We start from the raw sequence: 26,149 nt of genomic DNA, 5'->3' as shown, positions 1-26,149 counted from the left end.
TTGGGTTGGGATAGATGGGCCACTGGAGAAGGCTTTGGAGGCTGGATCAGGTCCGTGGGCCTGTGGTCCCCCCACCCTGGTTTAAGCAGTTAAAAATATATATGGAATGCCCCTTCTAAAATTATTCTACCATCCAACACACATCACCTCTAAAAGCAAGGTACGCTTCAGAACTTATTTTTTACTCCCATGCAGATTTAATCAATTGATGTAACCAATTACTTATCTAATTTGGTTCTCTAAGCCACTTTGAAAGCCATTTTGTCACCAGAAAAAACAGGGTGAAACTATTATATGGTGTTTGCTTCGGTGTCTTGTTTTTTCATCTGCAGCCTCAAGGTGTTGTCCAGTCCTATCTTGATCTTGCATTCAGAAGACGATGGAGTTCTGCCTATACAGCATGGGAAAAAGGTACATTTTTCTTAGCAGTATTGCTATTTTTTAAAATTAAATAAGTAGCAAATTGATGGAAACAGATACTAGAAGAGTCTCTTCCGCCAATTGCATTCTCTGCCTGAAGGAGCCATTTCCCACACTATCAGATCTTTTCATGTCATCCACACAGCTGTGGAGAGGAGCCTCAATGATTATTGCCCCCCTTGGCCACTTCTCCCTTCATTAGTCATTTGTAGCATGTTTATTGGGCAAAAATTGGAGGAGAACCAGGGATACATTTTTTTCCTCTTTACAAAATGATTGGTCGCCTGGGACACAGTTCTCCTTACCCTAGGTGAGAGACTATTAACAAGGCTGCAATAGGGCTGCAAACTTAAGATCTGTCACAGTGGCATTACCCTTTAAAATAGGGATAGGGAACCTGTGGCCTTCCAGATGTTGCTGGACTACACCTCCCATAATCCCTGGCCATTGGCTGTGCTGGCTAGGGATGATGGGAGTTGGAGTCCAACAACATCTGGAGGGCCACTCGTTCCGTCCCTGATTTAAAATTACTGCTTTGAAATCCTTGTTGCATAGCTGCACCTGAATATCCAGAGCAACCTGTATTTAATAATAATAATAATAATAATTTAATTTGTGGGTCGCCTATCTGGCCAATGGCCACTCTAGGCGACGTACAATTTAACAACAATACATTACATCATAATAAAATACATCATAAAATACAATATAACAATAAAACAATAAAACAGTTCCAGTACAGAGTAGTAGGCTATTGGTCGTAAAAATTTAACCCTCCCCGTAAGTCCCAAAGGCCTGTCTGAAGAGCCAGGTCTTCAAAGCTTGGCGGAATACATTCAGGGAAGGGGCATGTCGAAGGTCATACGGGAGGGAGTTCCAGAGAGTGGGGGCCGCCACTGAAAATGCCCTCTCTCTTGTCCCCGCCAACCTAGCTGTTTTAGTTGGCGGGATTGAGAGAAGGTCCTGTGTGGCTGATCTTGTTGGGCGGCATGGTTGGTGGCGCTGGAGGCGCTCCATCAGATAAACTGGGCCGAGACCGTATAGGGATTTAAAGGTTAATACCAACACCTTGAATTGGGCCCGGAAAATAACTGGAAGCCAGTGTAGGTCGAACAACACTGGGGTGATGTGTTCCCGGCGGCGACAGTTTGTAAGCAGTCGAGCCGCAGCATTCTGTATAAGTTGTAATTTCCGGACCGTTTTCAAGGGTAACCCCACGTAGAGCGCATTACAGTAGTCTAATCGAGAGGTGACCAGGGCATGCACCACGAGTGGGAGCTGTTGAACAGGGAGGTAGGGTTGCAGCTGATGTATAAGGTGTAATTGATACCAAGCTGCCGGCTCACAGCCGAAATCTGAGCCTCCATGGACAGCCTGGAATCAAGAACAACCCCGAGGCTGCGGACCTGGTCCTATAGGGGCAACTTCACCCCATCAAACACCAGGTCAACATCTCCTAACCCTCCCTTGTCTCCCACAAGTAGTACCTCAGTCTTATCTGGGTTCAACTTCAACCTGTTCCTGCCCATCCATCCACTCACGGATTCCAGGCACTTGGACATGGTCTCCACAGCCCTCTCCGGTGAAGATTTAGATGAGAGACAGAGCTGAGTGTCATCCGCATATTGGTGACACTGCAGCCCAAATCTCCTAATGATTGTCCCCAGCGGCTTCATATAGATATTAAATAGCATGGGAGAGAGGATAGAGCCCTGTGGCACACCACAATTGAGAGGCCAAGGGTCTGAAACCTCCTCCCCCAATGCTACCTGTTGATACCTATCAAAGAGAAAGGAACGGAACCACTGTAATACAGTGCCTCCAATTCCCAATCCCTCCAGGCGATGTAAAAGGATACTGTGGTCGACAGTATCAAAAGCCGCTGAGAGATCGAGGAGGACAAGAAAGGTGAATTCTCCCCCATCTAATGCCCTCCTCATATCATCAACCAGAGCAACCAATGCTGTTTCAGTTCCATGTCCAGTCCTGAAACCCGATTGGTATGGATCCAAATAATCTGTTTCATCCAAGTGTGTCGACAACTGATTAGCCACCACTCGCTCAATGATCTTGCCCAGGAATGGTAGATTCGAAATTGGGCGAAAGTTATTCAAAACTTGGGGATCCAAGGAGGACTTCTTTAAGACGGGCTTTACAATTGCCTCCTTGAGTGCTAATGGCATTACACCCTCCTCCAAGGATGCATTGACCACCGCCTTAATCCCCTCGCCCAATTTCTCTTTGCAGCTCGCAAGGAGCCACGATGGGCAAGGATCAGTTAGACAGGTGGTAGGCTTCACAGTCGAGAGCACCTTGTCCACATCCTCAGAAGGGAGAGGTCGAAACCGATCCCATTTGACCGGATTGCAACTGGCCAACTCTGTTTCATTTACTGTGTCCACGGCGTACGGAATTGAGCTCCGTAAATGTTTGATTTTGTCGGCAGAGTGCTTTGCTAATTTGTCACAGGAGGCCTTAGACTGTTCCAAGGGTTCCTGAGCAACTGGACCGACCAGGCTTCGGACCACTTGGAACAACCTTCTGGGACAGCACTCTGCGGACGCAATAGAGGCAGCAAAGAACCTCTTCTTTTCTGCCTTTATTGCCACTTGGTAGGCAGTTACTGCTGCTCTAACCTGTGTCCGGACATCTTCGGAACGGGATTTCCGCCACCGGCGTTCTAGTCGTCTCACCTCCTGTCTCAGATTTCGCAACCGTGGAGTATACCAAGGTGATAACTGAGTTTTGTTCAGGGGGAGAGGACGTTTCGGCGCCACGCGGTCCAGAGCCCTGGTGATCCCCTCATTCCACTCCATCACCAGGGTATCGACCGTGCGGCCTTCAGCAGGTTCCAATTCCCCAAGCGCAGTCAGGAAACCTTCTGGATCCATTAGGCGTCTGGGGCGGACCATTCTAATAGGTCCTTTTCCCCTACAGAGGGTGTGTGGTATCGAGAAGTCTATATTTACCAGATAGTGGTCTGACCATGACACAGGGGTGGAAGAAGCCACCCCCAACTTCAGAACACTTCCCTCCCCTCCCAGGACAAATATAAGGTCGAGAGCATGACTGGCTACATGGGTGGGCCCAATATTACTAAGGTGCAGTTCCCAGGAAGCCATGGTTTCCAGGAAATCCTGAGGGGCTCCTATGAGAGTGGCCTCAGCATGTACATTGAAGTCCCCGAGAATTAACAGCTCTGGGGACAACGCACGTACAGCCGAGACCATCTCTAGCACCTCGGCCAGGGAGTCTGCTGTGCAGCGGGGTGGACGGTACACAAGCAGGATCCCCAAACTGCCCTTCGGGCCCAACCTCCAGTACATGCAGTCAACAAACTTAGTCCTATGAAGAGGAGGTCTGGTAAAAACTAGAGACTCCCGATAGATGACTGCCACACCCCCTCCCCGCCTTCCCACCCTCGGTTGTTGTGCATAACGGAAACCCGGCGGACACATGGCCTCAAGAATGGGAGCTGAGGCCTCATCCAGCCAGGTCTCCGTAATACATGCCAGGTCTGCTTGCCCATCCAAGATTATATCATGGATATGCGATGTTTTTTGTACTACAGACCTGGCATTACACAACAACAATCGAAGGTCGGTAGGAATCCTGCATCCCCCAGTTGTCGTCTGGTTCTGAACAGACCCGGAACATGGGATGGGTATTACACATCTATCCCGTGTTCCCCTCATCTGGCATGGTCTGCCAACAGTACCATTCCAGCGTCTGCCGCCCACTCTTTCTATAGTTTGGCCCCTCACCCTCCCTGTCACATCCCCCCCTGACTTGCACATGCCCCTGTCCCTGTTCGCCAATCAGACAGGCCACCCATCCTAAAACAATAATGAGCCGGAGACCCGCCTCTAACACACTGATACTGCTAAATTAAATTTAAATTAAAATTAAAAATCATTACAATTCCCCCACAACCACACATCCATACATCCCCACAGTCAAAATCAGCCCAAAATCAACCCAAGTAGTCCTAGTCTTGGCAGTGGTGGCAATAATAAAGATGACAATCTTCCTTCGGTTGCTGGGCCGCACCCAGAGCCTGGCTGCCCTCCGCGGTGCTCCCACCGCCGCTGGGCCGATGTCCTCCACGGCTCTTCTACGCTGCCATCCCGACCGTTCTCCTGGCGCCTCACACCGAGTCCAGGGCCCGGCTGTTTTCTGCGGCGCTCTCACCACCGCCAGGCCGTTACTCTCTACAGCCCTCCACACCACAGGCAGGGGGAGCAGGCTAGGCGCTCTCCCACCACCACCTGGCTGATGTTCTGGCCGTCCGTCACACTGCTCCCTCACTGCCACCAAAACCAGACCCTAAGGTAGGGGGGATGGCCATAAAGGGGGGTGGGCTTCTCAGCTCAACACTACCCCCCTCTTATAGTCCCAAAAGGTGTTAAAGGGGGATTTATTTAAAAAGGGACCAGAGGGCGCATTTTGAGAGGGAGTGGTGCATGGCTGTATGTACATATATATTATGGATATTGTTTAAATGTTGCAACACATCTTGAGCCTTTTGAAGAAGGGCGGCATAAAGGTTTTAAGCCAAGCCAGAAGGGAGGGCTTTCAACAGTGGGACGAGGCCACAGCTAGATGGGGTGGTGAGCCCGTCATCTTGTAAGGCTGTTACAATTGTGCAGGAGGCAAACTGGGAGGGTGCAGGGAGCATGAAATATTGTTTAGTGGTTTACTGTAGATCCAGTGTGCTATAGTGGTGAGGCTGTCAGACCAGGACACAGGAGACCCCTCTTCCAATCCCAACTCATGGATCCCAGTGGGCCACTGCAGGATCTCTCAGCCCAACCTACCCCACAGGGCTGTTGAGAGGATAAAATGGGAGGAGACTGGGAAGAACCCTGGTAAGAGATCCTGAGTGACTCAAGAGTAAGGGGTGGATGCATATGTAGTGAAAGTGGCCATATCCATCGCAGTGGCCACCTGCCAGCAACTGTCACCCCAGAATGGTGCTCTAGTGAGACATGGTGCCATTCTAGGAGCAACCTGCACAGGGAGGCTAGTTCTACCTCCGCCGTCAGAGAAGGCAGGATGCCTCTGAATACCAGTAGCTGGGAATTGCAGGTGTGGAGAGCGCTCTTGTGTTGGGTTATGCTTGCGGGCTTCCTGTTAGGACATCTGGTTGTCCACTGGGCACATAGGAACCTGCCTCACACCGAAGCGGACCCTTGGTGCATCAAGCTCAGTATTGTCCACTCTGACTGGCAGCAGCTCTCCACAGTTTCAGGCAGGGACACTCCCAGCCCTGCCTGGAGCTGCCAGGGATTGAACCCTCTGCATACAAGGCAGACACTCTGCCACTGCGCTGCAGCTCTTCCCTGGCCAGGCCAATGTGAGAACAGGATGCTGGAACGGATGGCCTTTGCCCCGACCTTGCTGCCTTGGACGTCTTATGTATAAGCAGGTCCAGGCGTGATTGGTCATTTGAAATGTGGTATTGGAGGAGAGCTTTGCAGAAAAAGACAAATAATTGGGTGTTAGAACAAATCAAACCAGAACTATCACTAGAAGCTAAAATGATGAAACTGAGGTTCTCATACTTCGGATACATAATGAGAAGACATGATTCACTAGAAAAGACACTAATGCTGGGAAAAACAGAAGGGAGTAGAAAAAGAGGAAGGCCAAACAAGAGATGGATTGATTCTGTAAAGGAAGCCACAGACCTGAACTTACAAGATCTGAACAGGGTGGTTCATGACAGATGCTCTTGGAGGTCGCTGATTCATAGGGTTGCCATAGGTCGTAATCGACTTGAAGGCACATAACAACAAAGCGTGATGGGAGACGTTAGTCCACTGCAGCTCCTGCCGTCTAGACCCAAGTGCCAATGACTCACTCCTTCCCTTTCAGCTCTTTGAGATCGCATACAACGCCTCCCAGAGGAAAGAAAACGTCAAGTTTATTTCCTTTCCTGCTGCCATGGGTTTAGGACACGACTACATCGCCTTCCACCCGGATCTTGCAGGCATTCTGAAGTAAGCAGGTTGAAGCATGGCTGTGGCCGCACGGCACTTTTGCGGAAAGAGGTTCCTGGCCTCTGGTTTCCGGGAGAGTTGTCTGTTCCAACACATACACACACATTCGCTCATGGCTGGGCGAATCCATTTGGAGAAGAATCGCAAGGGTTGGCGGGGCCTGTGCTTTTTAACTTGCTCCCAAATAATCCAGAGTTAGGGCTGAGCAGTGGGGTGGCCCAGTTTGCTGAAGATACCAAATTGGCCAGTGTAGTTAAAACAAAAAGGGATTATGAGGAGTTCCAAAAGGATCTGAAGAAATGGGCAGAAAAACGGCAGATGCAATGCAACGGAAGTACGTGCAAAGTCACACACGTTGGGGCAGATACCCCATAATTTTGCATGTATGTTCCTCTGTGGGAGTGACTGACCAGGAACAAGATCTTGGGGTCATAACGGATAGCTTGATGAAGATGTTGATGCAGTGTGCAATGGCTGTGAAAGAGGCAAACGCCACGCTCAAGATGTTGGGAAAGGGATCGGAATGAAAACTGCCTCTACCATAATGCCATTATACAAGTTTTTAAATGGCTTTAAAAGATGAGGCTTCTGTGATGAGCTTCTGCCGGGCCTTGAAGACCTGGCTCTTCAGGCAGGCTTTTGGGGTGGGTTAGATTTTATCTTCATTGTTTTTAGATTTTTAATGCCTACGTATTGTATGCCTATGTTGTACGTCGCCCAGAGCGGCTGGACAGCCAGCCAGATGGGCGACTAATACATTCAATAAATAAATAAATAAATAAAAATTAGGCAAACCCATGGAGAACAACGGCCACTGGTCCCTAACGGCTGCGGAAGACCTTGGGTGACTGAGGCTGCGTGTCTCTCAACACCACTTACTGGGAATTGCAAGTGGGGAAGATGTTGTTGCTTGTGGACTTCCCTTTGGGGCATCTGGCTAGCCACTGTGTGAATAGGATGCTGGACGAGGTGGGCTGTTGGTCTGATCCAGTAGGCCCTTCTTATGTCCTGAGTGTGGGTTTAGCACAGCTAGCCCCACATGCGCTGAGTAACAATTAAACAAGCAGTGCACCCTTCTCCAACCTGGTTGTCTTCCAGATAACTTAATGATGCTGATGGGCACTGTAGTCCAAAACTAACTCAGGGAAGGCTGCGGTAGTGCATCTGAAAAGGGGCGGGGAATCAAACAGTCACTGGCTGCAAATCCCATCACGGGCTAGTTCCCCTTCTGCACAGGGCCAGGGCTGTGCAATTGTCAATGCACACCAACTGTTATTTTTTTTAAAAGAACCACACCATGGGAGGGGGGTTGTGGTGGAAGAAAAAGAAAAGGCATTAGGCACAGTCCACACTTAATATGTTTTTTAATAATGTATAACCCTTTTTTAAAGTTAAATGTTTTTAATGCTGTTTTGTTTTAATGTATTTTAAGATCTGTTTTTATTATGTTTTGAAGTGTTTTTAGCGCTTTGTTTGCCACCCTGGGCTCCTGCTGGGAGGAAGGGCGGGATACAAATTAAATAATAAATAAGGAGGCCAGGAGGTATGGGGGAAGGTGGCTCCCCCCCCCGGGACATTTTACACCACGGTGCACTTATGTGAGTGTAGACTGTAAGAGGCCACATGTGCCTCATCGCCATTCGCCTCTTTCCAAGCTAGACCACCATTCATGCTCTTGCACCTTGCTGAGAGACTGCTCAGCCCTCCCCACCTTCCACATAAGCAGAACAATCTTCTCAGTAATGCAAAGGAGAAAAAAGTTCTGTGATCAGTGCAAGGAATTGGGACTTTTGTGTGTCTGTGTCCCTCCACTCCAGGACCAAGGGCAGCACCAAACCAGCTCTGCAGGGTGGTCCTAGATGGCTCTCAGCTGGCTGGCAGGCCTTCCAGAGCCAAGGGCGAAGATGCTGCCCAGGGGCAACAAACAGAAAAACCACAACCCAATTAAAAATCCAGCACATCATATTAACATAACAGCATCAGGTTGCAATGAGTTAAGCATGGAACAAAATTCACAGTTCCCAAATGCTTGCTGGAACAATATGAAGTTAACTGGCCTCCTGGAGATCAGGGTGTGGGGAAACCTGTAGCCTCTGCAGATGCTGTTTGGACTCCAGCTTCCACCCAGGATGGCCAGTGGTCAGGGATGATGGGAGTTGGAGTCTAGCAACATCTGGAGGGCTGCAGATTAGCTTCTCTTGCCCTAGAAACTAGAACTGCACAGGTCTGCCAACCTCCCTTAGGGAGGGCGCTCCAGAATGAGGCCACTGTCCTTTATTCCAGTCAACCTGACGTCAGACAATGCCGGCACTAGGTGACAGGCCCCGTCTGATGACCTAGGTCAGGGACAGCCAATATGCTTCTCTCCAGATGTCATTAGACAACAACTCCCATCAATCCCTGGCCAATGGTTATGCTGCCTGGGGCAGATGGGAGTTGTAGTCCAGCAACAGCTAGGGGGCACCACATTGGCTGCCCCTGACCTAGGTGCATGGGAAGACAGCCCCGGAGTGCCTGATGGGACACAAGTTGTGACAGTTTTTTAAACTGGGGGCATGAACACCTTCCATATATACGGAAATGGTGAATACGTGCATGCTGCTTTCATATACATGTATTTTCAGAAGGTACCACCTTGAGTGTACATAACAGTTTTAGCGCAAGGTAGATTTTTCCATGGCTCTAACTAGAAAGAATATAAATAATCTCTCTTCGTTCCCTGCCCCGACAGAAACTTCCTCAAGAGCATTAAGTGACATCAGAACAGCAAAAAGAAGCCATAGATGTCGCTTCAACACGCAGAGTTCACAGTTTTTTGGACTGATTTTCCACACATAATAAAATGAATAGTGAAAAAGGAAGAGCGTGAATTTCATTTTATTTTATTGGGCGAATTTTCAGGAATGCACGATTTGTAGACTGGACCCACAAACAAAGCAGGGAAATGGCAACAGTAACAGATGCTTGCAGGCCTTGCAAAGACTTTTTTTGTGTGTGCTGATGCACCGAGGATACTTTAAGCACTAACTGAGCAGAACACCCTTTTCCCTCTTCTGACTTAGCGCATCTTTCTAGGTGCATGCAAGAAGTCAGGGTGTAGCTGCTCAATACTCCCTTGGCGAGACTTCCTCCATGCACCAAGCGGCACTGAATACATAGCACCAGTTGTTATACTACAGGGTAGCCTTTAAAGCGCTTTGGTCCAGCTATTTAGGACTAATTATAGGCAAGTGGAGTTCCAGACTCTGCCTCTTGAGGGAAGACCCTTGACCACGACAGCAACCTTAAGACTCCAGAAAGTCGTGTTGCTTCCTCAGTAGTTCCACCAAATGCCCATTTTAACACCTCTCTCACAAAATGGATTCTGTGCCCTCTGCTAAGTGATAATTTGATGGAGATGCATTTTGTGCAACTTCCTTTGTTTTCCTTAAAAAGAAGATGCAAAAACAACTGGATGACTTGATCTTGCCATTGGCAAGAATGTGCTGTAAGAATATTATATCCAAAGGATAGTCTATGCTACAGGCTTTAAGATTCAATTCATGGCTTCCCCCCCCACCCCTGCATCCTAGAAACTGGTTTTGCAGAAGCATCAGCAACTCCATCATGGGAGCTTTAAAAAGGGTCATGAAGCTACAGTTCTTAGGCTTCCAAAGGAAGAAAGGAGGAGTTCTGACACTCGAAGCAGTTTACATTAGTAGAGGACACATCCCTTTTTTGCTGACACTTCTGCAGAATTCACATAATACTCAGGTCACCTTCAGTGCTTACAAGCAGAAAGAAAAAGAGCAGCCCCAAACCTTTACTACTGTTATGTTACTAAACAAGGATGAGCTTGCATTGCCCATGTACAGTACAGCACACTAACACAAGCAGAGCTAGCATTCTAGCAAATTCACACATGCGTCTTTTCAGAGGTGTTGTTAGCCAGCATCTCATCCGCAACATCCCGGGGCACGTTGGGGGGCGGGATCTTCAGGTCAGAAGGTTCAACGTTCCAGATGTCTCGCGCATACTCCTTGATGGTCCTGTCGCTGGAGAACTTCCCGGAGGCGGCGATGTTTCTGATCACCATCTTGGTCCATTCCTTGGAGTTCTGAAAAAGGACACACAACCAAAAAAAAGAACCAGATTTTGGAATCGTGATGGTCGTACTTCCATGTGCAAAGTTATTTTCAATCGTAAAACAACCCTCTGTGGTAGCAAGCCATAGTTTGTTTCAAGTTCTAGGCCAACCTATTCCTCGAGTTTCAGGATAGGGAAGTTTGACACAAAATTTTACATTTTAGGTGGTGGTCTTCCAAGGAGCAAATGAACAAGGGAGTATGATAAGAACTATGAAGGAGATACAGCATGCATAAGAGGAAAAAAGCAATGTAGGGCAGAGAAAAACTAGGCACCGTCCAAAGCCAAGAAGTGTTAGAAGATCCTAGTGGGAGATATCTCTGCAGTTTTCAAATCTTTACAGAAGATATGAAAATAGAGGGATGAAGGAGAGACTGTTCATCCTTTCTGCTGAATTGTAACAAGAAGAGAAGGGTGTAAACTACAGCCAAGATGGGGAACCTGTGGCCCTCCCAATGTTCTGCACTCCATCAGCCCCACCAGCAGGGCCAATGGTCAGAGCTTATGGTACAGCAGCATCCGGAAGGCCACAGGTTAGCCACCTCTGAGCTACAGGTATGCTTAAATCACTACAAGTGACCCAGGAAGTGGTAAATAAACGCTTCCAGGAAGCTGCAAAAGAGGAATCATTTCAGGCCACAAACTACTGAATGGAGGTATGTATGGTCCAAATGAGATTTAACCCTTTCCCCCTCTTTTCACGTCTCCAAATAAAGTGCCCCCCCCACGGCAACTCAAAGCAGTAGTTTGCCCCATTAGGTTTGTCTAAAGTTGGGAGCATTTCCTAAAAGGATCTTCTTGTCCCATGATGCACTCCCCACCCTGTGACAGAGTCACGAGGATCCAAGGCTACAGGAGGATTTCAGGGGCTCTGGGGGAGGGGATGTGGGGGGCACACCTCAAACCGAGTCAGATTGTTGCTGCATCTAGCTCTGGACCATCTATCAAGCATCACAGACAGGGGACCTATGGCCCCCTCCAGATGGTGGTGGACTCCCAACTACCATCATTCTTGGCCGTCAGTCATGCTGGGAGTCCAAAAACATCTCGGACGTAGGATTACCAACCGTACTCTTTCAAGAGTACATGTACTCTTTTTGAGATGGTGCAACAGCATACTCTTACTTTTCATTATCGAAGCCAAATGTACTCTTTTTGAAATGACAAAATGATGGTCACCCTACTCGGAGGGCCACTGGTTCCCCCCCCCCCCCAAGCCACTCCTGGTATACACACTGAAGACGTCAATCCCTGGGCAAATTCCGGAGCAGATTATAAAGCGGTCAATCTGTAAGCACCTTGAAAAACCCTATGAGTAGAGATTGAAAGAACTGGGCCTGTTTAGCCTTGAGAAGAGAGTACTGAGGGGAGATAGGATCGCACTCTTCAAGGTCTTGAAAGGTTGCCACGCAGAGGGGGGCCGGGATCTCTTCTCGATCATCCCAGAGTGCAGGACACGGAATAATGGGCTTGTTGCAGGAAGCCAGATTTCGACTGAATATCAGAAAAAACTTCCTGACTGTTACAGCGGTACGACAATGGGACCAATGACCTAGGGAGGTGGTGATTCGAAGAAGCATGTCAGAGTTGTCCAGGTCATGCTGCCTCTTCTCAAGGGATCCCTTTCTCCCTCCCGCACCACCACCACATCTGACACCCACTTTATCTTCTGTCCTCTCACTGCCCCCAAAGCACGCTGCCTAGTGGGAGAACCCTGGAAAGTGGATGACGGTGCATCCTCTCATGATATGCGGAACATCTGAGAAGATGAGAGATTGAAACAATGGACCCTTGCTGCCTCCCACCTTCCCAAGTCCCCCAAATAAAACAAGAATGCAGGAAGCTACCTTATACTGGTCCATCTAGCTCAGTATAGTCTACACTGACTGGCAGTGGCTCTCCAGGGTTTCAGGGAGGGAGCCCAGAATCGCAGAATACAAGAGTTGGAAGGGGACTATGAGGCCATCAAGTCCAACCCCCTGCTCAATGCAGGGATCCAAATTAAAGCATGCCTGTCCAGCTGCCTCTTGAATGCCTCCAGTGTCGGAGCCCACTACCTCTCTAGGTCATTGGTTCCATTGTCATATGGCCTTAACAGTTAGGAAGTTTTTCCTGATGTCCCGTCGAAATCTGGCTTCCTGCAACTTGAGCCCATTATTCCGTGTCCTGAACTCTGGGACGATCGAAAAGAGATCCCGGCCCTCCTCTGTGTGGCAGAAGAGTGCTCTCATATCTCTCCTCAGTCTTCTCAAAGCTAAACATGTCCAGTTCTTTCAGTCTCTCTTCATAGGGCTTTGTTTCCAGTCCCCTGATCATCCTCACTGCCCTCCCCGGAACCTGTTCCAGTTTGTCTGCATCCTTCTTAAAGTGCAGTGTCTAGAATTGGACACAGTATTCAAGATGAGGCCTAACCAGTGCCGAATAGAGGGGAACCAATACTTCACGCAATTTGGAAACAATACTTCAGTTAATGCAGCCTAAAATAGCATTTGCCTTTTTTGCAGCCACATCACACTGTTGGCTCATATTCAGCTTGCGATCAACGACAATTCCAAGATCCTTCTCGCATGTCATACTGCTGAGCCAAGTATCCCCCATCTTATAACTGGGCATTTAGTTTCTTTTTCCTAAGTGTAGAACTTTGCACTTATCCCTGTTAAATTTCATTGTGTTGTTTTCCGCCCAGTGCTCCAGCCTATCGAGATCCCTTTGAATTTTATTTCTGTCCTCCAGGGTATTATCTATCCCTCCCAATTTTATATCATCTGCAAATCTGATAGGTATTCCCTGAACCTCCTCATCCAAGCCCTCCCTGGGGATTCCATTGGGCACTGGACCCAAGAACTTCTGCAAAAGCAGATGCTCTGCCCCTGAGCTGCGGCTGGTCAGGTCTGTTACCGGCCTCTGGGCCTCAGCCCCCTGCCCCATCTGGGGTGACCAGCCGGAAGCCCCACACCCAGCTTACCATGTAGAGTTCACCGACACTGTCTTGACATCTGACGTAAGCTTCATAGTCTGCAAAGACTTTGAACCTATTAAAGGAACATCAGAGAGTGTATTAAATGGGCTGAAGGCCCTGTGCATGGGCTCGCAGAATCAGAAGGGGCTCAAGCCGTTGTCAAGTCTGCCATCCTTGTTTAAAATGTCTCTCGAGTAGCCAGACATTTCAACGACTCTTTTGTAGTTTCTAAATGTTTTTATGTTGCTGTACGTTGCCCTGACATTCTGTGAGAGGGCGGTACATAAATGTTTTTATATGCAAACATGCATCCTGGCCAAAATAACAACAACAACAACAACATGACAATAAGGTTCACAACAGGCCCCTAACTGACAGCCTACTGGATTAGACCAGATGTGGGGAAGCGCCTTCAGCCCAAGGACTGCATCCCCTCATGAGGAACCTTCCAGAGGCTGCATGCCAGTTGTGGGTGGGGCCAAAGACAGAAATAGGCGGAGCAATGCTAAGTTCCAGCCACACACGTTTACACACGCCCCTCTGCCTTTCTATCCAGGCATGATCACAGGTCAAGGACACATTTTAGCCCATCAAAAGACACAGAGGAGGGCCAGTGAGCAGCACGGCTGAGGGAGAGTCTCATGGCCAGATAGAGACCTCTGGAAGGCCGAAATCAGCCCCCAAGTCTGAGATGCCCCACCCTTGGATTAGATCAAACTGCCCCAAGTCCATGGCTCTGCCTGCAAGAGTAGCCAGCCAGGAGCTCCTGAGAAGCTCACAAGCAAGGCCATCATGGCGGCGATGAGCATCTCCTGCCAACTTGCACTTGGCACCTGGACCTCCAATGGACTGTGGTCTTGAGAAGCCTCCACGGCTAGGGGTGCCATGCATTCCCTGTGCCTTGCGAGGCCCCCGACCACTGAGCAGAGGGAGGACAATCTTATCTGCACAGCTCCTCCCACTTCCCCTGCGTAACTCCTTCCTGGGTTCCACTGCTTGGTCACATCAGTGTGTGACAAAATGCTGCAAAGATGATGCTGGGTCCGCGTGCTCGTTTTACTGCTTAGAATCGATAGGGAAGCTGTGGCCTGGCAGACACGGCTGGACTCCAGCTCTCATCAGCCGCAGCCAGCAAGGGCAATGTGTGAGGATGATGGGAGCTCTAATCCAGGAGGGCCGCAGGTTCACTGCCTTTGCTGTACAGCCTTCGCCAATGATTGCACCGGCTAGGGGCTGATGGGCGCTGGAGTCCAACCACATCTGGAGGGCACCAGGTTAAGCAGAGGTTGGACTTGAGGAAGGCACACAATAAAAACCCCACTGCCTGAAGCTCCAGATTCCTTTGACTTTATATGAATGTCAGGATGAAGCAGATGAAATCTGGGTCTGCTTCTCACTGGGGGTCCCCCCATCTGTCCTCATCATCACTACTAGCTGCTGACGGTATCACATAATCCTAGCTGTGGATAAGGCAGCGAAACCCTTTCACAGTAAGCAAAATATGAGCTATAGTTTTAAAGTATGAAAATGGAAATGGACTGCCTTCAAGTCGATCCCGATTTATGGCTACCCTACGAATAGGGTTTTCATGGTAAGCGGTATTCCGAGGGGGTTTCCCATTGCCTCCCTCTAAGGCTAGTCCTCCCCAGCTGGCTAGGGCCTGCTCAGCTTGCCACAGCCGCACAAGCCAGCCCCTTCCTTGTCCGCACGTGCCAGCTGGGGGGCAACTGGGCTCCTTGGGACTATGCAGCTTGCCCACGGCTGCACAGGTGGCAGGGCACGTAACCCCTGAGCCACTCCCTGTGGGGTGATCTTTAGCTGGCCCTTGACATCCAGGAGACACAAGCGGGGATTTGAACTCACCGACTCTGGACTCCCAGCCAGGCTCTCCTCCCCACTGTGCTATACCAGCTGTTGTTTTAAACTATAAATAGTTTAAATTAAAATAATTTTTGTAAATCGCCCAGACAGCTTTGGCTATGGAGCGGTATATAAATGTAATAAATAAATAAACTCATCTAAAACAGGAATGGGGAACTGTGGCCCTCCAGATGTTGTTGGACTCCATCAGCCCTAGCCAATCTGGCCGACGGTCAGGGATGATGAGAGATTGGGCAACATTATCTGCCCCCCCCCCAGATTCCCTATCTATTGCTTAAACTTTTTCCAGAGCAGAGGGTCAACGAAAACAGGCCCTGCTGCGATTGACACATTAAAAGTGCCAGAGGGAGACTGGCTGAGTGGGTGAGGGGAGTAGTTAATGCCTCTTTACAACAAGGCAGAATTCCATCGTGCCTAAAAGAGGCAGTTGTACGGCCTTTGTTGAAAAAGCCATCCCTGGATCCCTCCATAATGGGAAATTATCGGCCAGTCTCCAACATTCCATTTTTGGGCAAGGTAATAGAGCGTGTGGTGGCCGCCCAGCTCCAGAGATTCTTGGATGAAATGGATTATCTGGATCCATTTCAGTCTGGTTTCAGGCCTGGTTATGGGACAGAGACAGCTTTGGTCGCCTTGGTGGATAACCTTCGCAGAGAGCTGGACAGGGGGAGTGTGTCCCTGTTTGTTCTACTGGACCTCTCAGCGGCGTTCGATACCATCGACCATGGTATCCTCCTGGACCGCCTTGCTGGGATGGGACTTGGGGGCACCGTGTTACGATGGCTCCATTCCTTTTTGGAGGGATGAACTCAGAAGGTGGTGCTGGGGAACTCCTGTTCGACTCCTTGGTCGTTGACCTATGGGTCCCTCAGGGTTCAGTTTTGTCCCCCATGTTATTTAACATCTATATGAAACCAGTGGGTGAGGTTGTACGGGGTTTTGGGGTTCGGTGCCATCAGTATGCAGATGACACCCAACTCTATTTCTCCTTTCCACCTAAAGCCAAGGAAGCTGTCCTGGTCCTGAACCAGTGCCTGGCATTCGTGATGGACTGGATGAGGGTGAACAAATTGAAACTAAATCCAGACACGACAGAGGTGCTCCTGGTCAGTCGAAGGGCAGATCAGGGAATAGGGATTCAGCCTGTGCTGGATGGGGTTACACTCCCCCTGAAGACACAGGTTCGCAGTTTGGGTATGCTCCTGGACTCTGCTCTGAACTTGGAGGCCCAGGTCTTGGCCGTGGCCAGGAGTGCCTTTGCCCATTTAAGACTAGTGCGCCAGCTGCGCCCGTTCCTGGAAATGCCTGATTTGTCTATGGTGATGCATGCCTTAGTTACATCCCGTTTAGATTACTGTACCATGCTCTACGTGGGGCTGCCTTTGAAGACTGTTCGGAAACTTAAACTAGTACAAAGAGCTGCAGCCAGAGTATTAACAGGGGCTGGTTACAGGGACCATACAACTCCCTTGTTACAACAGCTCCACTGGCTGCCAGTTTGTTTCCGGTCACAATTCAAAGTGCTGGTTTTGACCTTTAAAGCCGTATACGGCCCAGGTCCAGGCTATCTGTCAGACCGTATCTCCCTATACGCCCGGGCCCTGAGATCTTCAGAAGAGGCCCTTCTCTCAGTCCCAACACCCTTGCAAGTGCGATTGGTGGGGACGCGAGATAGGGCCTTCTTGGTGGCTGCTCCTAGGTTCTGGAACTCCCTTCTCAGGGAGGCACGAATGGTCCCCTCCTTGCCATCCTTCTGTCGGCAAGTACAGACTTTTTTATTCTGACAGGCTTTTGGGATAGAAGGTGTTTAGGATTGGGCTTTACAAGGCTTGTTTTATTGTTTTATATTATTATCTGTATTATTTTAAATTGTTTTTAGATTTTTAAGTGCCTTTTACGGTTTTAAGGTTGTGCATAGTTTAATTGTATTTTAATTGTATGTTTTTCTATGTTTTTAACTACATGTAGTTTTATTTGTAAGCCACCCTGAGTTCCAGTTTGGAAAAAGGGCGGGGTAAAAAATAAAGTTTCAATCAATCAACCAATCAATCAAGTTGCAGAGTGGACAAGCAACCATTTCAAAACCAAAGCTGCAACTGGCACCTGCCCAGGGGTGCAGTTGTCCAGGCTCTCAGGGAGTCTTAGACCCCTTACTTTTTTAGGAGCAGGGTCCCAGCAGGATCCCTTTATCTCCAGCATCCTACAAGCCAACCAGCATGAAAGGGAAGTGGATTAGCCACTGAGAGTTAGTCTTCTAACATGCTTCCTTGTACTTTCCTGCTGAATGGAGCCAATCAGAGTGAAAGGAGATGAATCAGCCACTGAGAAGACTCTTCTCAGTAGCTAACACTCTCCCCTTTCATGATGATTGGCTCCTAGGGATGTCTGTTGCTGTGGGAGAAGTCATTAACAAGGACCTAATTCTCAACACAGCAGCTAAAAGGAAGGTTGCTTTGACTATCATGACTTCTGAATTTGCTACTACACTACTGCACCTGATAAGGGCTCTCCACTCACCGGTCATGGTAGAACAACATGTTGACCAAATCTTTGAAAAGGTCAGGCTCTCTTGGTGAAAAGAAGCCGCTCTTGATCTGATCGATAGCTTGTTTCAGCTCAGGAAGCTTGTCGTAATATTCCTGAGCTTTGTACCTGGTGGAGAGACAGGAAACTTTTAACGCACATACTGATTATTGTTCTTTATTTCTATAGTGCCATTAATGCGGACGGCACTGCACAGAAAAATAAATGAATAAAACCGCATCCCTACCACAAAGGCGTACAATCTAAAGGGACTAAAACAGGTAAGGACTAAGTCAGACAGTTCAGGTGCGGATACTGTGGCTATGGACAATTGTGAAACCTAAGACCTCTGCTACCCACTTGCTGTGGTCTGTCACACGCACATGCAGCGATCTCACTTTGTTATGCCAGGAGTTGTAAACATGCAAACCCTCACGATTTGGCGAGGAGAAACCTCGCAGCTACAGGCCTGAATCGTAGGGACGAGGGACGCCAGAACCACTGAAACGCAGCTTTAAGGCAAAAAAAGGTCTCCCACTTCAGCTCTATCATCTCATTTCTTCTTTCCCTGTGAGGTTTTGGGTTGTATTCTCTTCCCCGACCCCCACTCAAAAATACATCTCTTCTCCCAGCCCTTGGACCTCTAGAGCAGCCTTTCCCAACCAGTGTTGGCTGGTGGGAGTTGTGGTCCAACAACATCTGGAGGCACACTGGTTGGGAAAGGCTGCTCTAGAGCATCACCTCTCCTTTCCCTTTTCTAATCGACTTGTCTGTAGGTGGCAAGGCTGCCAGCAGAGCTCATTCTTCTGAAATTCATTATACAGTGGCCAATGCTGGAGGTGCGTCCTCATATAACGTAATTCGTTTATAGCTGTTCCTCCCCCTCTTTTCCCTTTCAAGACTGGCGTTATGCCCTAAACAAACAGGTGGAGGCTCTGGAAATCCACCCCTGAATTTATAAGCTAATGAAAGTCTGCATCACCATCAGTGTTGCTTGCTTTTCCAGTTAAAACAGTGTCCATACAAACCTGAAATGTTTTCGCAGTTTCAGCTAATTGCACTGCCTTTGACACTTCAAAATGGAAATGGACTGCCTTCAAGTCGATTCCGACTCATGGCGACCCTACGAATAGGGTTTTCATGGTAAGCGGTATCCAGAGGGTTTTTTTTACCATTGCCTCCCTCTGAGGCTGAGAGGCAGCAACTGGCCCAAGGTCACCCAGGGAGCTTCATGGCTGTGTGGGGATTCAAACTCTGGTCTCCCAGGTCGTAGTGCAACACCTTAACCACTACACCACACTGCCTTTGTCATTTAGCACCCTATTATTTCCGGGGTGGATTTCTTGCGGCTTCCCCTTTCAGGGATGCCAGCAAGGTTCTCCTGAGCCCGGCTTGGAAAAGAGCTTCCGGGGCTCTTAAAAGCCTGTGTCAAACTAGGCAAGCTTGCAGTACCCCCTACTGGTTGGATTTCAATCCAAGAAGGAAAAAAAATGTCCAACTCCTCTTGCTAACAAAGGCATGAGACGGCCTGAGCAAAGCCTTCATCAGCCAGAGATTGTGGGGGGGTTGCCACCTGGCGCACATGTTACTATGCATGCCAACATGCGCATGCACACCTCCATGCCTCTTAGAACTGGCCCTCTGCAAGGCAATGGAGCAAATCTGTGGTTCTGAGATGGACGTTGTTTTTCTGAGCCCTTGGCTAGCAAAGGTACCCAAGATTTTCCAACTAGCTCACTCTTACTCCTAGGGTCGTGCAGCTGAGTCCTATGCTGGGTGCACAGTCTGTGGAAACGGCTGTAGCTCAGTGGTAGAGTACATGCCTTGCATGAAAAAGGCCCCAGATGCCTTCCTAGGAATACAGGAAATTGCCTTATCCCAAATCAGACTGTTGGTCCATCTGGCTCTGAACTGTCTACACTGACTGGAAGCAGCTCTTCAGGGTTTCAAGCAAGCCCACCTGGAGCCTCTGGGGACTGAACCTCGGACCTTTTGCATGCAAGGCAGCAAGTACCTCCTGAGCCCGGCTCCGATATCCCTGGCGCCTCAAAGTAGCGCTGGGAAAAGACTCCTGCCTGAAACACGGGGGAGGCCTGGCCAGCCTGTGTATGCCAGCCTTCACCCTCCTGGTGCTCTCCAGATATTTCAGATAGCAACTCCCTTCAGCCCCAGCCAGAATATGGAGAGGTGTAGTCAACTCATTTGAAATGTGGTGCTGGAGGAGAGCTTTGCGCATAGCATGGACCGCAAAAAAGACAAATAATTGTCTATTCCCTAGACCAGTTGGTCATGGAACCGACCAGAGGGACGGCAACCCTGGACTTAATCCTCAGTGGGGACCGGGACCTGGTGCGAGATGTAAGTGTTGTTGAACCGATTGGGAGCAGTGACCACAGTGCTATTAAATTAAACATACATGTAACTGGCCAATTGCCAAGAAAATCCAACACGGTCACATTTGACTTCAAAAGAGGAAACTTCACAAAAATGAGGGGATTGGTAAAAAGAAAGCTGAAAAACAAAGTCCAGAGGGTCACATCACTCGAAAATGCTTGGAAGTTGTTTAAAAACACTATATTAGAAGCTCAACTGGAGTGCATACCGCAGATCAGAAAAGGTACCGCCAGGGCCAAGAAGATGCCAGCATGGTTAACGAGCAAAGTCAAGGAAGCTCTTAGAGGCAAAAAGTCTTCCTTCAGAAAATGGAAGTCTTGTCCGAATGAAGAAAATAAAAAAGAACACAAACTCTGGCAAAAGAAATGCAAGAAGACAATAAGGGATGCTAAAAAAGAATTTGAGGAGCACATTGCTAAGAACATAAAAACCAACAACAAAAAATTCTATAAATACATTCAAAGCAGGAGACCATCTAGGGAGTCGATTGGACCCTTGGATGATAAGGGAGTCAAAGGTGTACTAAAGAATGATAAGGAGACTGCAGGGAAGCTAAATGAATTCTTTGCATCTGTCTTCACAGTGGAAGATATAGGGCAGATCCCTGAACCTGAACTAACATTTGCAGGAAGGGATTCTGAGGAACTGAGACAAATAGTGGTAACGAGAGAGGAAGGTCTAAGCTTAATGGACAATATAAAAACTGACAAATCACCGGGCCCGGATGGCATCCACCCGAGAGTTCTCAAAGAACTCAAATGTGAAATTGCTGATCTGCTAACTAAAATATGTAACTTGTCCCTCGGGTCCTCCTCCGTGCCTGAGGACTGGAAAGTGGCAAATGTAACGCCAATCTTCAAAAAGGGATCCACAGGGGATCCTGGAAATTACAGGCCAGTTAGCTTAACTTCTGTCCCTGGAAAACTGGTAGAAAGTATTATTAAAGCTAGATTAACTAAGCACATAGAAGAACAAGCCTTGCTGAAGCAGAGCCAGCATGGCTTCTGCAAGGGAAAGTCCTGTCTCAGTAACCTATTAGAATTCTTTGAGAGTGTCAACAAGCATATAGATAGAGGTGATCCAGTGGACATAGTGTACTTAGACTTTCAAAAAGCGTTTGACAAGGTACCTCACCAAAGGCTTCTGAGGAAGCTTAGCAGTCATGGAATAAGAGGAGAGGTCCTCTTGTGGATAAGAAATTGGTTAAGAAGCAGAAAGCAGAGAGTAGGAATAAACGGACAGTTCTCCCAACGGAGGGCTGTAGAAAGTGGAGTCCCTCAAGGATCGGTATTGGGACCTGTACTTTTCAACTTGTTCATTAATGACCTAGAATTAGGAGTGAACAGTGAAGTGGCCAAGTTTGCTGATGACACTAAATTGTTCAGGGTTGTTAAAACAAAAAGGGATTGCCAAGAGCTCCAAAAAGACCTCTCCAAACTGAGTGAATGGGCAGAAAAATGGCAAATGCAATTCAATATAAACAAGTGTAAAATTATGTATATTGGAGCAAAAAATCTGTATTTCACATATACGCTCATGGGGTCTGAACTGGCGGTGACCGACCAGGAGAGAGACCTCGGGGTTGTAGTGGACAGCACGATGAAAATGTCGACCCAGTGTGCGGCAGCTGTGAAAAAGGCAAATTCCATGCTAGCAATAATTAGGAAAGGTATTGAAAATAAAACAGCCGATATCATAATGCCGTTGTATAAATCTATGGTGCGGCCGCATTTGGAATACTGTGTACAGTTCTGGTCGCCTCATCTCAAAAAGGATATTCTAGAGTTGGAAAAGGTTCAGAAGAGGGCAACCAGAATGATCAAGGGGATGGAGCGACTCCCTTACGAGGAAAGGTTGCAGCATTTGGGGCTTTTTAGTTTAGAGAAAAGGCGGGTCAGAGGAGACATGATAGAAGTGTATAAAATTATGCATGGCATTGAGAAAGTGGATAGAGAAAAGTTCTTCTCCCTCTCTCATAATACTAGAACTCGTGGACATTCAAAGAAGCTGAATGTTGGAAGATTCAGGACAGACAAAAGGAAGTACTTCTTTACTCAGTGCATAGTTAAACTATGGAATTTGCTCCCACAGGATGCAGTAATGGCCACCAGCTTGGATGGCTTTAAAAGAAGATTAGACAAATTCATGGAGGACAGGGCTATCAATGGCTACTAGCTGTGATGGCTGTGCTCTGCCACCCTAGTCAGAGGCAGCATGCTTCTGAAAACCAGTTGCTGGAAGCCTCAGGAGGGGAGAGTGTTCTTGCAGTCGGGTCCTGCTTGCGGGCTTCCCCCAGGCACCTGGTTGGCCACTGTGAGAACAGGATGCTGGACTAGATGGGCCACTGGCCTGATCCAGCAGGCTCTTCTTATGTTCTTATGTTCTTATGTTCTTAATTGGGTGTTAGAACAAATTAAACCAGAACTGTCACTAGAAGCTAAAATGATGAAACTGAGGTTATCATACTTTGGACACATCATGAGAAGACCTGATTCACTAGAAAAGACAATAATGCTGGGGAAAACAGAAAGGAGTAGAAGAAGAGGAAGGCCAAACAAGAGATGGATTGATTCCATAAAGGAAGCCACACACCTGAATTTCCAAGATCTGAACAGGGTGGTTCACGACAGATGCTCTTGGAGGTTGCTGATTCATAGGATCGCCATAAGTCGTGATCGACTTGGAGGCACATAACTACAAAGTCCGAAACATCCGGAGCGCACCAGGTTGTGTAGACAACGCAGACATAAATGTAGCAATGGTTTGACTCAGTATAAGGCCAAGGGATAAAATCTCCCCCCCCCCCGGAAGAACTTGGGTTAATGCCCTGGGGTTGTATACTCAGAGCAATCCCACAGAAAAATTGAGGGACTCGAGTTAGTCATGACTGACTTAACTCTCTTGATTTCAGTGGGTCTACTCCAAGTATGACTTGGTCAGATGCAAGCCCCAGTCAGTTTGAGAGGAGCTCACCAACCTCTCATCCCCTTCCTTTTTTGCTTTCTGTCTGATTATATTAATAAAAGAGAAATATAAATGAAATTTCAAGAATATTTGAATTTGAAATTTACAAACCACCAAGAAGTACGAAATCCTGACGGTCTGCCCAATGCTAAATGCAAAAGCAATGACAAGTTGGCAAAGAGGACCCCTCTGGTGCATGCTGCCAGTAAGCAGACTAAGAAATCCAAAAACATCAGGAATCCCAAGCCTGCCAAATGTAAGAAGTTCAACTTTAAACCACTGTTCAACTTATTAGACTCACAAACAAAAGTAAACAACTCCAAATTTCACCAGAAAGATGACCAAAGGAAACCTGTTACTATGCACTCTCCAACAAGGTCTGCTCCAAAAAGTAAAGATTGTGCTATTGGCACCGGAGATGACAGCGATCTTCTCACCATTAATAATATGGACAACTCTACAACGTCGTCACTCTCAACAGATACCAGACCGATTTTACCTTCAGAATACTGTAAAACTCACTCCTTTTCGTGGAACTTAGTCCTTCAACCTTCTAAATTGGTATTCTCCTACAACCGGTACAAACGCGGGATCACTATAGACCATCCAAGTATTTCCTTCTTAGACAGATGTATCGAAAAGGCTCTACATCCAGGGCTACGTACCAATTACATCAAATCTATGAAGGACATTTCTGCCAACTCCCACAAGCGGCGCCTGATAGTGACTGTACACTCGCAACATCATGCCAATCAAATCTATCATACAAGAGATTCCCTTTTAAGGAGAAATGGCATCATGATTCAGAGATACTATCTTAACAAGGCTCCACCTGGACCACTGGTTGCCTTATATGCTCCTGTGAGACAAGAGGGCAAACAGTCTGCACTAACTCTGAACACTGATTCCGCTTGTCACCACTCTACATCTACATCCTCAGAGACAACTTTTCGACATTCGGGAAATGGCAAGGAATCCAAATCGACAAGGAGCCATATGAATGAGCTTGAACCAGAGGAGACTTTACTCACAGATCTGTATACCCAGTTGCCGGATACTGAGCGATCGACCCTAATTAATAGGTTCTATCGACTGATTGCACATTGCAAAACAACAGCAGCTGAGGTGGACTTACAAAACAAACTGTTGGAGACAAAAATCGCTGGAGGGGAGTCACTATGTAAATCCCCTTTAGTACAGGATGCCATCATTAATTCCGATAACATACCCAGAACAAGTATTTTATTTATTTTATTTATTTTTATTATTTCAATTTATATACCGCCCTTAGCAGAATAGCTCTCAGGGCGGTGAACAAACAAGGTAAAATAAAATATATCATGGTAAAAAATCACAAAAACATGTACAAACAAACAACAGAAAGCACAACAAAAACAAATACAACACAAATTAAGAAGGATACATGTTAAAAATAGAAAGATTAAGAAAATTAAAAGATTAAAATGCCTGGGAGCATAAAAAGGTCTTTACCTGGCGCCGGAAAGATAGAAGTGTAGGCGCCAGGCATACCTCTTCAGGGAGGCTGTTCCACAACTCAGGGGCCACCACAGAAAAGGCCCTAGATCTAGTCACCACCCTCCGGGCTTCCCAATGAGTTGGTACCCGGAGGAGGCCCTCAGATTCTGAACGAAGTGAACGGGTAGGTTCATAGCGAGAGAGGCGTTCCACAAGGTATTGAGGTCCCACGCCGTGTAAGGCTTTATAGGTCAAAACCAGCACCTTGAATCTATTTTGGTGGGAGATAAATGGGATAATGTGAGATTTTTATATCCAGAAGAATTAGGTTCTCCTTCCCATTCAAGCGAGATAAGTCAGAAGAATAAACTTTCTCAAAATTATAGAATAAACGGAGAAACGTTGGAGGACAGTGCAGTTCCCAAAAGGCGAGCCAACTGAAATCACACTACATACGGAAATCATAAACCAGGCAATGTGCCCACCGCCCTGATTTCTCCTCTAGCATATGCAAAAAGCCTTCCCCCCAATAATGAAGCCCTACGTCTACTCTCCTGGAACATCTCAGGATGGAATTCTAAACTAAGTGACCCAGAATTTCTTGATTTTCTAAATCAACACGATATAATCAGCGTACAAGAGACCTGGTCAAAAGAATCGCCTATACTAAATGGATATTCTATCTACCATTTACCTGCTCACCACTCAGGCAAAATGAAAGGCAGGGCTAAAGGGGGGTTGGCAACATTTATTTCTACCACGTTGACGGCCCAACACATGGAATTACAATCACTGGATAACATAGCAATGGCAATCCTCCTAACATTTAAATCTTTGTCCATTGTGATCATCAACGTTTACATGCCACCCTCATTCGTGAGAGCACAGTTGGACATGCGCTGGGGAGAGTTGGACGAGTACATAACGGAGATTGTGCATTCCTTCCCAAACGCGGAGCTAATTTTGACAGGCGATTTTAATGCCAGGATTGGAGTCTCTGCTGACTCGCTTTTTGCTTCCAATCTATGGCAAGGAGAACAATCTGAACAGCATGATCCTGTACATGATAGAGTCTCGAAGGACGCTAAGATAAATTATGGGGGGATTTGTCTTGCTCGCTTGGTTGGCAGTCATGACCTGCTAATACTAAATGGTCTCAGGCATTTTGTGGATATCGGGGAATTTACTTTCATTTCTACCCGTGGAAGCAGCATGGTAGATTATATTATAGTAACAAACCATCTTCTGAGGTCAATAACTGAATTTGGAGTAGGAACCAGACAAACCAGTGACCATCTCCCTCTCAATCTTACATGTCACATTCCTGAAACAACCCACTTAAACTCAGAATACCATCCCACGCTGAATAACATATACTTAAGACTTAAAAGAACGATATGGACGG

At 47.5% G+C, this 26,149-nt stretch overlaps 2 protein-coding genes across 3 annotated transcripts in view; one reads left to right on the top strand and one right to left on the bottom strand.

The window, feature by feature from the left end:
• ABHD12B (abhydrolase domain containing 12B) overlaps nucleotides 1-9,283 on the top strand; it is a 40,346-nt gene extending 31,063 nt beyond the window's left edge. Inside the window, exons 11-13 of the mRNA XM_061612575.1 lie at nucleotides 333-411; nucleotides 6,298-6,422; nucleotides 9,154-9,283. Of these exons, the coding sequence (XP_061468559.1) occupies nucleotides 333-411; nucleotides 6,298-6,422; nucleotides 9,154-9,178 (229 nt within the window). The 3' untranslated portion in view covers nucleotides 9,179-9,283. The remainder of the gene's footprint in view (nucleotides 1-332; nucleotides 412-6,297; nucleotides 6,423-9,153) is intronic.
• A 5-nt stretch (nucleotides 9,284-9,288) lies between these two features.
• Nucleotides 9,289-26,149, bottom strand: part of PYGL (glycogen phosphorylase L) — an 80,403-nt gene continuing 63,542 nt past the window's right edge. For both annotated transcript variants that reach the window (XM_061612571.1, XM_061612570.1), the window contains exons 19-21: nucleotides 17,905-18,039; nucleotides 13,513-13,579; nucleotides 9,289-10,518 (exon numbers count right to left, since the gene is read on the bottom strand). In XM_061612571.1, coding sequence (XP_061468555.1) covers nucleotides 10,318-10,518; nucleotides 13,513-13,579; nucleotides 17,905-18,039 — 403 coding nt within the window. In that variant the 3' untranslated portion in view covers nucleotides 9,289-10,317. The remainder of the gene's footprint in view (nucleotides 10,519-13,512; nucleotides 13,580-17,904; nucleotides 18,040-26,149) is intronic.

The sequence above is a fragment of the Rhineura floridana genome, chromosome 2 (assembly GCF_030035675.1).
Source record: "Rhineura floridana isolate rRhiFlo1 chromosome 2, rRhiFlo1.hap2, whole genome shotgun sequence".
NCBI lineage: Eukaryota > Metazoa > Chordata > Lepidosauria > Squamata > Rhineuridae > Rhineura > Rhineura floridana.
This window is presented reverse-complemented; position numbering and strand designations above follow the sequence as displayed.